This window comes from Pipra filicauda, unplaced genomic scaffold (genome assembly GCF_003945595.2).
Source record: "Pipra filicauda isolate LSUMZ 115617 unplaced genomic scaffold, ASM394559v2 scaffold507_size779033_pilon, whole genome shotgun sequence".
Classification (NCBI taxonomy): domain Eukaryota; kingdom Metazoa; phylum Chordata; class Aves; order Passeriformes; family Pipridae; genus Pipra; species Pipra filicauda.
In genome coordinates this window covers 765,413-779,025 of record NW_024104651.1, presented here as the reverse complement: position 1 = coordinate 779,025, position 13,613 = coordinate 765,413, and the positions used below count along the sequence as shown (strand labels likewise).

The window sequence follows — 13,613 nt, the reverse complement described above, 5'->3', positions numbered from 1 at the left end:
CCAAAGTGGATTTTAATTTGAAAATTAGCTGCCTACTTCATTAGGAGTCATGAGGCAAAATTAGTCATCTCAACTGGTCAAATGGCCATTCAAAACCCAGGTGTCTTGCCTAAGCTTCTCATACAGGCTTTCTGGACTTCAGAACTTTTTATTTTGGCACCCTCCTTTTCCCATGAGAGTTGTACCACAGTGTAGGGAAGAATTGGTGATGTAGTTTGTGCCTTCAGTTTTTCTCCTGTGTCTTAACTACAAGAAAAGGAGCTTCATACTATTGTTTAAGCCTCACCCTAACACTCAACAGTGTGCTATGGAGCAGTGGGTCTGGTGGTTGATAAATGTTACGTAGTAATTAATGGGGAAAATGATGCTTTGGCCAGTACACAATTCACTGAATATATGTTTAATGAGCGGGAGTGAAACTTGGGAATTAGGGTAACTTCAGTTCTCTGCTGCCATTGTTCATGCCATTGTCTGGGAGGGGGGATAAAACCACTGTCTTCAAGGCTTTGCCAAAAGTCAATGGAAAAATGAAATTCTACTGGGGAGTAAAACCTGCTTCTGTCACCTTTCACCTCTCTAGAAGGGGAATCCAGAATAGCCACCACTTTGTGCTTCTGAGACCCATGCCAGTCGGTGAGCAAGAGAAAAGACAGGTGTTTCAGAGTTATTCTGCATGGGAGGATTTCTTTCTTACTACCTCTGGCCTTGCCAACTTCTTGATTGTCACAATAGGATATCCTATCTTCCTCCCCTGCTCTCTCAGCTAGTAGTAGATATATTTTCTTTCTTATAAGGCCAGAATTTGACTGCGAAGGAAGTAACAGCATCTTTCCAGAAACTCTGTAAATGTGTTACTACTGTATTCCAGTTGTATTTACTTTATTTAATAAAAGACTTATTTCAAATGATTAGCCTGACAGGTGCTTTAGAGTCTCCCCAGAGTCTGATGGGGCAGAATCTGCAGTGGGCATCTGAAGTATATGCAAGTCATGTAAACCTCATAATTGTGTGGAAATCCTTTCTCCTGCCATGGGAGCGAGGACACAGACTCTTAGTGTATTCAGACTCACAGAAGATCACCATGTTGGATGCTGAGTTTGTGGATATGAAGAGGGTGACCAAGGAGAATTACAAACAAATGAAGAGCTGGTCTTGCAGACATACCTGACACAGACTTTGTACCGCAGTGATTCTACTTTACTGGGAGTGATGGCATCCCTTTTCCTTCTGCTGTGGATATCAAACCACTCTATGCCAGAAAGCCCCTCAAATGTGCTGTTTTCTGCAGCAATCAAGTCCTCACCATCATTTTCATCAGAGTATTCAGCTTCTGGAGGTGAGAAATATGATCAGCCATGCATAAATTTGCCTGAGGGCTTGGTAATTTGGCTCCTCATGGTATAATGATAAATATCGGTTGGAAGTCATGACATCACTGTGGGTTTTATAAAAGTTTGCTGTACACCATCTCAGTATTTCCAATTAATTCAGATTTAGAATTTTAGGGATAACTAGAGTAAGAATAACCAACAAATGTAGCTAAGTATGGAGTTTAGGCTATGAATAAATTTGTAAAGGACAATCCCTCCCTCCAAAAGTTAACTATTCAAACAGAAAAAAAATGCAGACAAAGGCAGAGATGATGATGAATGTATACTTCAAGGGATGGAAAACACATTATTGCTCATATGAAAAACCTATGACAAATCTGCCTCGAAGAGTTTTAAGGGCACATGGTAGGTCCCTTATTAGCCAGGGAACTGAGCTGGGCTTTACCTTCTGTGAAGGGAGTTCACCTCCTGTTCTTCAAGAAGAGTTTCTAGTTCTGTAATTGTTAAGTATCTGCTGCACCTACAGTCACTCTGATAATTATTATATTATTACAAATAATAACGAGCTAAATGAAAGAATAGGTAGGGAGAGTTCAGGGGCTTCTATCTTTCCTTGTGATAATTCTCACTTTCCGCAGCTGGAAAGCTGTGAATTATCATTAGCAGCTGGCCAAACGTGTCACCTTTGAGACCCAATCGCTGCCCCTTTCACTTACCAGAGTACCTGATGCTCCCTTCCATTTCCACCGTCAAAATCAAATCATTGCAGGTATTGTTCTTCAGCTCAGAAGACCAGTACATCTTTAATATCTAAGACAAACACACAAAAAGCAAGCCACTAAAAATATCATTTAAATGGCAGGGGATTTACTCATCCAGGACTTGAAGAAATGTTGATGGGACATGGAAGTGTAGAGAGAAAGACCAGTCTCCCAGAGGCTCAGAATGGTCACAGAGGACTGTCACGGGTATAAGCATGTGCAATTCACAAATGGTGTGGGACCCCTTTGAGGTAAGTCTCTATTCCCAACCACAAAGAGGTCTTTCAAACTCCAGCTGTCTCTATCAGCATTGACATTTCAAAGATTTAATAAATTGAAAGACAAGAAAAATTGACTGCCCATAAGGGCAGGCTTTAGACCATGAATTTTAGAAATTTGGAGGTAGGAACATGAAGGTTGAGGTCATGGCAAGTGATCTTTCACTCAGTTTTCAAAAAGGGATTAAAAGAAGTCCAGTTAGACTCTGGATTTTGAATTTGCAACTTACACTCATTGTCCCACTTCCTCTGCCATGTACTGATACTTCAAGTTTTCTCCCAAGTTCAAACTGCAAAGCAAGGGAAAAAAAAAATACTTTGTGCTCAGCATTTGATCTGTAGATTTCCTGTCATCTTGCCTTTACCCCTCCAAAATGGGGTAGGGAAAGTTTTTAGCTATGGAGTTATAAGACCTCAAGTTTCATAACATTTTAAATGTGCTGAGCTGGTACATCTTACTCTGCTGTTTAGGGCTCAATAGACATATTTTATCAACTTTACTCTCCCCTCTGTAGCCTGGATTTGATATTTTCACTGTTCCCAGCACACTGAAGATCCGAATATTCCCCTTCTTGCTCATTTCCTAGCAAGACCTGGTCTCCTGGCTGCTCTTCACTGTTAGGGGAGATTCACATCATCAAAGTCCTTGAAGAGGCAGGAGAAAGCACCTCTAAAGTGTGCTGCTAAGCACCTGTTGTTTTTTTTTCTTTAAAAATATTCTGTTGTTTTACAGATTAAATTATTTGAAGGTATTATAAGCCAACTACATCATGGTTGCTTAACATGAGAAAACCCAGGTCAGATGATCCAGTTTCTCCCGTTTGAGGAAAAAAAGTTTGAAACAAGGGATTGTTGTGTACCTCTGTCTGCTTCTGAAACTCTTCATCAGTATCAGTCAGAACAATGGTGTAGTCATTTTGTCTTCCAGGTGTTCCCAGTTTGACAGTCAGGTCAGTGGAAGCAGTGTTCAATGTCTGTATGCTGTATGCTGACAGAGCTTCTAAGGCCACTACTGTGTCCTAGGTGAGAAAGAAGCGCAAAAAACGTGATAATTATGCCACATTATTTCAACAACATGTAGGATGACATTATCAGTCACCTTGGACTACTCAATTTTATGCTTTTTCCTGCTCTGAAGTTCTCCTGTATCTGTTCCTACCTGCACAGACTGTTAATCCTATTTCCCAGCTTCTTCTTTTAGCACTAAAATTGTAAAACCACTGGAGTTCTGACCTTAGATTATCATAGGTCTTCATGAAGACAAAGAATCTTCTTTGCTAGCTTTTAACCATTTTATTTTGGCTCATTGTTTATTAATGAGCCAAAATCTTTAGTGCTTCATGCACCAAAGAAGTTGAGGATTAACTGTTATAATGCTTTCAAATCTAAATGAAAAAGTCTGTATGAGGCTTCTGTTTTCTTCCCCTTGCCCTAGAACTCCCCCTGGACTGGTGGTCAGGCACCTGTGTAGAGCAGTACCCTCCACCGTAGTTTCTTCTTTCTGTCAACCACGTAGCAATAGGCCTTGTGTACTCCATGTCTTTCAGGAGCAATGTTTGAAGCAGTGCATAGGCCGTGGTTTCCACTGAGACAGCATCGTTCCCATTTCCCCAGTAGCGCTGCTGCTTTGCTGCAAGAATAACTCAGTCTTGAATCTCCTTCATAGGGACATTTGCCAAGAATCACTATTGTTCTACACAGTAGGTATTTCATGTCATAGCACTGAGGGACCACAAGACACAGGTGGTGTTGTGAGAGCAACAAATCCATTGAGAAGAAAAGATAATGGAAAAGGAAACCTATAGCTTCCAATTTTTCAATTATCACAGTCTAATGAACCCACTGTACAGCGATGTCCATGTGATGGAGTGGTAGCATTGTGTCTGGTGGTTCCTGAGAGATAATAGTATTAATTATGCCCATAAATCCAGCCTTGAATAAGGACAACCATATTCCCTATACTTAAACTATGGCTATTAAACCATAATGTATTGCAAGAAATTTAGCAAATGTATTGGAAGAAATTAATAGGATGGCAGTGCTGCCACGCAGCCAACTAACCCAGCAGTCACCACATCCACACACTGGAGGACTAAGAGGTGACATCCGTGTGGAGCTGCAACAAAGCACTCCGAACTGGTGGGGGGCTTTGAAAGCAGGTGGTCTGGAAGAGACACCTTGCCTCTTGATCAGAAATCCAGTCTGGGCTACTGTTATATGTAGCTATTTTCTCATTCAAATTTTCTTCTTCCTCATTTGGCTTGGACTTTTTTTTTTCTTTTCCCCAAGGGGAGTAGAAAATGTAAATGAATATTTACCATGGTATTGTCCAAGTTCCAGTGTCAGAGAAGATCATGATCCAAACTTCATTATGGTGTCACTTTGTAGTGATATTAATTATGCATATTACATATTAAAACATCAACATTGACATATTTAATTATGTAATTTAAATAATTAAATATATTACACATACACATACATGTTTCTATAAAATGAAATGTTTCTCATTTACTTGAATATGTTTTGTTCATGTAAGTGTTCTCAGTGTTTCAATTAGGAAAAGTGCTTTCTAAAGGAATTTTTAAGGATGGTTACCTTCATCAAAAACAGAACAGTCCCTTAATTTTTCTTTCACAAACTGGGCTTCTTCACTATCAGACTGCACAAGTGTCAGAGCATAAGCCGTGATGACTGTAGAATAGCAGTCAGTATTTCTCGAAAGTTGATTTTTCATGTAATCCACTGCTCCTCTAATCCCTTCTACCTGTGAAAACAGAATGGATCCATTTGAAAAGATCACTGAGATCTACTAAGTCTTACTGCTGGCAAGAATACTAGGAAATTAGAATACTTCACTGTAGTAATTTTTGACAATTGTAATCACTTTTGCTTAGTGATTAAAGCCATTGATGATGGACTGTGTAGGTCGAAGCGCCTTGTACAATAGGCCACGGAATCTTTTCCTATACACCACAGATGTAAACAGATTTTATACTCCTGATTTGCAGTACTGTAAGAGATAGAAGAGTGGATATGCCATTGTGCAATAGCCTTCAGACTTAAAGAGTCACGCTTCCTACCACATCAGGTAACTTGTAGACCTGGAGCGTCTGTTGCAATGCTATGGTTACAAAGGCTGTCATAGCCAAATCCTCTTCTGCTAACTTAATGCCACCCTGAAAGACAAAACATTAAAAGGAAAAGTTAAATGTACATGCTTATGATTAAATTTAGAAAATCACTTTTCATGAAGTAAAGGATCTTCTTGGTAAACCATCTGGTCACATACCATGTAGCTTTACCTTTAATTTTTCTCATTGTGTCCATCTAAAGTATATCTTCTATAGTGGCAGCTAGTTTTCATTAAACAGTGTCAGAAATTAGGAACCCACCATGTCCTTCAGCTGATAATCAAATATTTAATTATTTAACTTATAGTTTAAAATCTATAATTTGTCATTGAAATATTCATAGCTTCAATTTTTCAAGCATTAGTTGGGTGGGGTTTTTTCTTTTCATTTCTCTGGTACTTTTTATGCACTTACTTGCACACAGAACTTTTTTCCTGTAAAGGTATTTATGCACCAATACTAGATCATTTCCTATCCCTCTTCTTGATAAAGTAAACATAGTCCTTTCATTCGCTTTTTTTCCCCCCTGAAAACTCTTGAAGTATATGTAAAATAGAAGATAACTATCTCAGCATGAACATAGGTCAGAAAAAAATCAAAACCCTTTGGCCAGTTCTTGAGCTGTTTGTTTTTTTCCCCCCAACAGTGTTACATCAACTGTAAAACTGGATTTGAGGGGGAAAGCCTCACGACTTATTTGACACAGATAATTAATAATATTAATACATGTTTTTTTCATATATGGTCACTACAAAGGTAACTGCATTTTCAATGAGTTTTGGAAGATGCACATTATTTCCATAGTCTAGATTCATGGACTGTATAAGAATTTTGTGTTTCTGGACAGTTATAGGGGATGTGTAGACTAAGATATGCAAGTGGAAATTCTGCTCAAGTATTAATATTTTCTTTTTTTCACCATGAGAGTGGTGAAATACTGAAACACATTACCCAGAGAGACCAGGAGGTACTCAAGGCTCAACTGGACATGGCCCTGTACAATCTGATCTAACTAGATCTGTTTTGAGCAGATATATAATATCTGCTCAAATATAAATAACCTCTGGATGTCCCTTCAAAATTAAATTATGATTCTATGGCTCTGTTGCCTTTGGCAATAAAAGGCTTACATTTTTACCAAACATATGGACCTCACAATTAATTTTCTAAGTGCTCTATAGGCATAGCTGCAAAAATTATCTAAGATTGGATGAAAAGATAAGGGTGGTAAAGTGCTAACTATGCATCTGACATAAAAGACCTTTTATCAAGTTAATTTTACATTACAGATTTATTTTCTTGTTACTCAACAAGAGATACATTTCTTGTTACTCAACAACTCACAATATTCCTTTGAACCCCTAATAGCCCTAAATGAGCAACAGATTCTTCTAAATATGGATTACCTACCTGCATTGACCTGTCCAATACGGGGTGATGGTCGTGGAATGAACCATCTGCCTGCTGTTGATTAATCAAGTAGGAAATGGAGTTGAGTATGTGATTGTCTTGGACACCAATGTAATCTCTGCACCTTGTGAGTACTTTAACAATGAATGCAGTTAACCTGCACAAAAGAAAATTTTCCAGACTTGTGCTGACATATATTTATAGAAAACTATATCGACAGGAAAATAAACATACTAATTTTGTATACAGACTCATATTCAATACAGTCCACTCACTGGAACCTAGTGTGTTATTATTCAACATCAGCATGACCATTTCTACCCTGTGGCAAATGCAAAATAATCAGTGGCTCAGTATAAATCTCCTTCATCAAGGACTGAACGTGCTCAGAGATTTTGTGGCTGACTATTCATGACAAAAGTATATAGGCAACACCATGTCCACCAGATCTTGAAAATCTATCCCCCTAGAAAAACTCCTGATGCATCAAAAGGTAATAGAGGTAACTCGGAAAAAACCCAACCAGATAAAGAAACAAAACCAAAAATAAAACCACAGAAAAAAAATCACTTACCATACACTACTGGGGATTTTTTTAAATGCTCCGTAGGAGCCATCCACCTTCTGAAACTCAAGCAGTCTAGTATAACCTGCATGAAGAGGAAAGAACATAACTTTTCAGAGAATACCCATATTTACTGGGCATTTTCCTACATCACTTGCATTAGCATGAATATGTTCTGTATTAACTGGTGGAAGAGTTCATGGAGGTGTTCGCTGGTGCATTAAGGAGGAAATGACTGTGTCAGCAGACTTCGACACAGAAAAAGCACTAGGCTTAGAAGGTCCTCTGTCTTGTTTGGCTTAACTAAGCCATGAGAATAACCTGAAAACTGCAGATACCTATGGTTACAAAGCATTTTCTGTGTAGTGAATCTTGGGAAACTTATTTCCTCTTATTGACAACTTTTCAAGCTGTTGACTTTATAGCACATTGAATCAGAAAGTATACAAAACATCATCTATTTCATCATACACAGCCTCAGAAATCACGGCCTCTGATCTTGACTGCTACTCTCCTGACAAAGTCTGTATCACAGCCACAGCTCATTTTTTATACTAATGAACTTCAATAAGAATCAGTAAAAGCATAATATAGGGACTAAATGATGCTGATAATACCAAATACTCATTAGCAGGATCTCATATCACTTTAGGCAGTCTTAGATAAATAGGCAAAGACCTCCATGCAGCAACTGCTAGCATGTTTTTAATTTCTATTTATATACTTATTTTTCACTGTTGAAATGTGTGCCACACGTCTGAATATCACGAAGACAGGCATGTAATATTGCTTTATGCCATAAGCACACCACTGCAGTTAGAAAGATCAGCTGTACCTGCTGCAACACTGGCAACTCTCAGGCTCTGTGTTAGTGCCTGAGAGTTAGTGAGCTGGAACACTTCCACATACTGTGGTCCTGGCTTTACCATTTAATAGTATCTTTGGATCACATCTTGGAGTGGACTCTTCGAGAAGAAGACTTGCAGGTGTCCTCTCCCTAAGGAAACTCCCTCCCTGGGTTGGGTCAAGGCTTCTGAAGCCATTCTAGCTTATGTGATGATGAGTACGGGAGTGTGGAAGCAAAAGTGTCAGTATCATGATTAGCATTGGGAATTTCCTTTGTGATACTTCTTTTGATAGCCACAGACAGAGATGTCTACATCCCAGCTGGGCATCCTAAGCACTGTCTGTGAGTCAAGGGGAGAAATAAGTCTTTTTAGGACATGATTCATCTTTATCCATTTTGAACTTGTACATTAGGAGGAAATGAAGGACTGGCCTTTGCTATCCATTTACTCTGAAAAGAGCTGACATTAATCAGCTCAGATTTTACTTTCTACTTCTGAATTAGGCAAGAGGGAGGATGGATGGTGAACATCAATACCTGTCCACTGCCAGATGCTGGCAAATAGTCTCTTAAGTCCTCCTCACAAGTTCTGTTTGCAGATTGTCAGAGGTATTTCTTTGTGGCTGTGACATTGGTCACTCCTTCACCAAGTAAAAACAATCAGCGTGCAGTGCAAAATGATAACAAAAATCCCATCTTTTGGGCTCTGGTTTGGTTTTTGTTTTGTTTTGTTTTGTTTGTTTGTTATTTTGGGGTTTGTTTGTTTTTTTTCCCCCCCTCTTTGTCTGCATACCTTGTTCAATCATACTAATGGCTTCCTGCTTCCGTTCAGGATTAAAGTTCACCCACTGCTCACTGGCATCCAAGTACTCAATAGCGTAGACTGCAGGGGCCATTGTGACCATTGTTTGCTCTGCACAGCCTGTGGGCACTTGAATAAGTTTCTCCACTCCAGTAAGACTAAGACAATTTTCAACAGACTTGTCCATAATATTCCCTGTTGTAAAAAACATAAGCCATAATACATACCATATTTAAAATTGGGTGGTGTAATATGAAGAAAGGTGATAATAACTATAGGTTGACATTCCAGCATGGCCTGATACTCCTCACCATTAAACACTGTTTTTAGTTACCTAAGACTTTGTAAAGCTGAAGAAGAACAAGGATGAGGTGCCAGACCCTGGGAAAGCTGGAGAAAGGAGGCTGGCACAATGAAGGAGTATGAAAGAGTCCCAAGGCTGCTGGAGGCAGAGAAGCAAGGAAAGGGGGAAAGATTGGTGCATGGGGTTTGGGCTGGAAAATTCCTGTCAAACCAGACATGATCCTCCCACAGAAGGGAAGAATGATTGTACATTAATCATGCCAAACCTTTTGTGTATTTTTTTTCTCTCTGCAATTTTATCATTCGATGAATTCACACATCCCTGTACTTTAGCTCAGGGATTTGAAGTGGAAGCCAATACCCTTTGTGTCACAAATGCATTATTTTCCATTTTCTGGGGAAAACAGTAATTATCCCTAATAAAATTGCTTGCTAATAGATGTTTTTAAAATACGTATACATGCATATATATATGTACGTATACAGTTATTGGATTAAATGACTATATGATTATACATATCTTCTCTTCAGCAAAACAGAACTTTCCAGAACTTATACATCAGAATCTGGCATCCTTATTTCTAAAAGCTAAATCAGATTTCTACAAACCTAAATGCAGTGTGGGTTTATTAGAGAAGCTGAATCCCTTCACCTTTGGCCTTCCCATAATTTTAGTCTGAGCACAGTGAAGAGGATGGATCATATAAAGCTATTACATCCATTTCAAGTAAGAAGGAGTAATTAGAAGGAGGAAAAGATACTGGATCAACCCTGGGGGTGTTCTGTCTTATGACCTGGTCATGTAGCACAGACAATTTGACTCATAACAGAAAAACTAGGAGGGAACGGATATTTGACATGCAGGAATAAGCAGCACAGAGGGACCTGTCCGTTGTCACCTGGAGAAGTTGTTGACAAAAAATTACATTTACCTTTCAGGCTAACAAACACATGACTATCAGAACCTGGTACCATATCAGGTGGTCTGTTCAGGTCCAGTGTTTGGGATTTTACTGTAAATAAATAATAAATAGAGATCTACACCCAGACTTTTTAAACATAAACAACATACAGTGTAATTTTAGAACATACTTTTCCTTAAGCATTTCACAGCTGACATCAATTTTGACAGAAATGTTATCTGAAACATTAAATGAAATTTTATGGAAAGAAGTATTTTTAAAATTCATTTAATTTATTTAATTTCCAATCTTTAACAATATTTTAGGTTTGAAAAAACTCCTACTTTTTAATATGTTTAGGACCCATTAGTAGATGAAATAGAGGCTTATTTAATATTTAAAGAATGCTACTTTGAAACAAAAAAGTAAAATAAATCAATCCTAAAAATTTAGAATTTAATGACTTTTCTTTCCTGAGTCTTTTGCTAGGTACCAGATGAATTTATTTGTGATAAGTTCTGGTTAACAAAAGCAATATCTCTACATTAAGAAGTATTTCACTGCATCCATCATTCACCCCCTCTTTCTACTCCAAACCTCATCTGAATCAAACTCTTTTCTGTAACTTACAGCCACTGTTAATGCAAATGGTTTCCTCTTCTCTCTGTAAAACACCTTCTGCCTGCATAATTGAGGAAAGAAAAAGTCAGAATGTTTGCAAGCACTCACACCTGAAATTAACCTGCACAAAACCCATAAGCTCCATTCTGGCATTAGACCAGCGGGTGGCACAAATAAGTGATTTTGATGTGAGATTTCTCTCCAGGTAAAACTCAAGCATAAAATCAGAATTACAATCTCCCAGTTGAAATACTAATAAACTATACTGACTTTTTGTGTTACTATTGAAATATTTCCCTGGATGAAATTCCCTTAAATAAAACTAACTTCAAAAAATTAAACTTCAAAGTTTATTCTCAGCTTTGTGAGCCATGCAAGTCAAGTTCAATGAGGGACTCATATTTATAAATCTCTCAAATATGAAATTCATGACGTTCTGAGTACATCTTGTTGATAAAATCTAAACTTTTTTCCTTCTGATTTCCACATATCCTTCTTCCTACAATTTCAGTTTTAATAAAGCTATTTTTACAGTTACTTTTAATGTTTTAGTGTAGCATTGAACTCTGAGACTCTGCCTATCTCCAAAAAAGTTATGGCCTGTAACAACTGCAGGTTCTCAACATCCTGTGCCTTATCCTTACCTACAATGGTACAAGGATTCATATTTTGCACTTTTTTGTGTGGATTGAAAATAGCCCTCAGTAGGTGACTTGGGTGCTGTAACAAGTCTGTGTTGGCTCTTGAAAAGTCATCTTTTCTAGAAGGTTCCTCCTTTTTATAATTTTGAAAGAGAACTAAGTTATTTAATAATATTTACAGCATTTTTTTTGCCTGTATGTTTTACCTGTGCAATCATTAAAACTGAAGATCCATCAACCAGAGGGAATAAAACAAGTTTAAATTTATTACTAGCAGAGAGTATTTCCTTCTCAAAATATTGATACATGCACATCTTCAATCTTGGCTTCATAAGGGAAGAAGAATTTTCATATAGAATCACAGAATCATAGAATATGCTGAGTTGGAAGGGACCCATAAGGATCATTGAGTCCAACCCTTAGCCATGCACAGGACCATCCTCAAAAGTCACACCATGTGCCTGAGATATTGTCCAAATGCTTCTTGAATTTTGTCAGGCTTGGTGCTGTGACCACTTCCCTGGGGAGCCTGTTCCAGTGCCCAACTACCCTCTGGGTGAAGAACCTTTTTTCTAATATCCCACCTAAACCTCCCCTGACACAACTTCAGGCCATTCCCTCAGGTTCTGTCACTGGTCACCACAGAGCAGAAAACAGTGCCTGCCCCTCCTCTTCCTCTCACGAGAAAGTTGTAGACTGCAATGAGGCCTCCCCTCAGTCTCCTCCTCTCCAGGTTAAACAGATCAAGTGACCTCAGCAGCTCCTCATATGGCTTCCCCTCAAAGCCCTTCCCCATCTTCTTTGCCCTCCTCTGGATGCTCTCTAATAGCTTAATATCTTTGTTATATTGTAGTGCCCAAACCTTCATGCAATATTCAAGGTGAGGGCACACCATTGCAGAGCAAAGCGGGACAATCCCCTCCCTCGACTGGCTGGCGATGCTTTGCCTGATGCCCCCCAGGACACGGTTGGCCCTCCTGGCTGCCAGGGCGCTGCTGACTCAGATTCAACCTGACATTGACCAGGACCCCAAGGTCCCTTTCCATGGCACTGCTTTCCAGCATCTCATTCCCCAGTCTGTACGTACATCCAGGGTTGCCTTCATACATGTTGATAAAGCAGGTGGAAGTTAAAGATTACGAGATGAGCACTGGCTGCATGAAGAAGTTTTTGCTATGTCATGGGTAGAAGGATGCATTTTGCTATAGAGAACAAACATTTCCATATACATTATACATATAGGGTTAAATTTCTTCCACATGCTATACCTCACTCCTTACTGAAAAACAGGTTTCCTGAGATTGTTTCCAGTCTTATCTTTGTACCATTTCACTCCCTTCATGAAAGCTCACACACAGTGAATGTTACATTTGGGGAGAAGCACATATTTGTGAAGTTCTTGTCCTCAACAAGTTATACCTACCACAACATTGAGGTTCTTCCTAATGCTGTCACTATACCCAGAAACCTTGTCAAAAGCAGTAATAGTAATTGGAATTTCTCCCACAGTCAAAGGGACAACTGAGAAGTAGGCTGGTGTTGCAGAGTTCCCCTTAGCCACCAGTGGCAGCTGCACAGCCTTCTCTGTTGTCTCTGCGGTGCACAGCTCCTTCACTGCATCCATCTTCACTGTTACCTGTGGGGACAAGGCAATGTCTGAGATCAGTCTTACAGCATCACTGCACAGGAAAAATACTCCAGCTCCACTATGCCTAGATAAGAATGGGAAATTAGAAACAGGTAAAACAGGAGACTAGCTTTTGCTTAAAAAGGAAAGAGCAATGAAGACATTTTGCAAGATATTGTTTTTCACTTTGCGCTCCTGAATTTACTGTTTTCCATTTATAAAATGGGAAAACCTTTTCATCAAGAAGTGATTGATTGCTGACACAGCTTGTCCAAGAGGTTTGTGGAGTCTGCCTCCTTGGAGATATTCAACATCTGACTGGACAAGACCATGAACAACCTGCTTTAACTGGACCGGCTCTGAGCAGCAGGTTGGATTAGAGACCTCCAGA

The 13,613-nt window shown here is 39.0% G+C and overlaps 1 protein-coding gene across 1 annotated transcript; it reads right to left on the bottom strand.

Annotated features, from left to right (window-relative positions):
* Nucleotides 1-1,074: 1,074 nt before the first annotated feature.
* Nucleotides 1,075-13,228, bottom strand: LOC120324376 (complement C3-like). The gene is made up of 13 exons (XM_039386825.1): nucleotides 13,019-13,228; nucleotides 10,964-11,015; nucleotides 10,364-10,444; nucleotides 9,120-9,323; nucleotides 7,489-7,564; nucleotides 6,915-7,071; nucleotides 5,454-5,549; nucleotides 4,969-5,137; nucleotides 3,834-4,000; nucleotides 3,231-3,389; nucleotides 2,601-2,660; nucleotides 2,048-2,141; nucleotides 1,075-1,330 (listed from the first exon to the last, which is right to left on the bottom strand). The coding sequence occupies exons 1-13, from the start codon at nucleotides 13,217-13,219 to the stop codon at nucleotides 1,077-1,079; spliced, it is 1,770 nt and encodes a 589-aa protein (XP_039242759.1). The 5' UTR covers nucleotides 13,220-13,228; the 3' UTR covers nucleotides 1,075-1,076.
* Nucleotides 13,229-13,613: the final 385 nt, after the last annotated feature.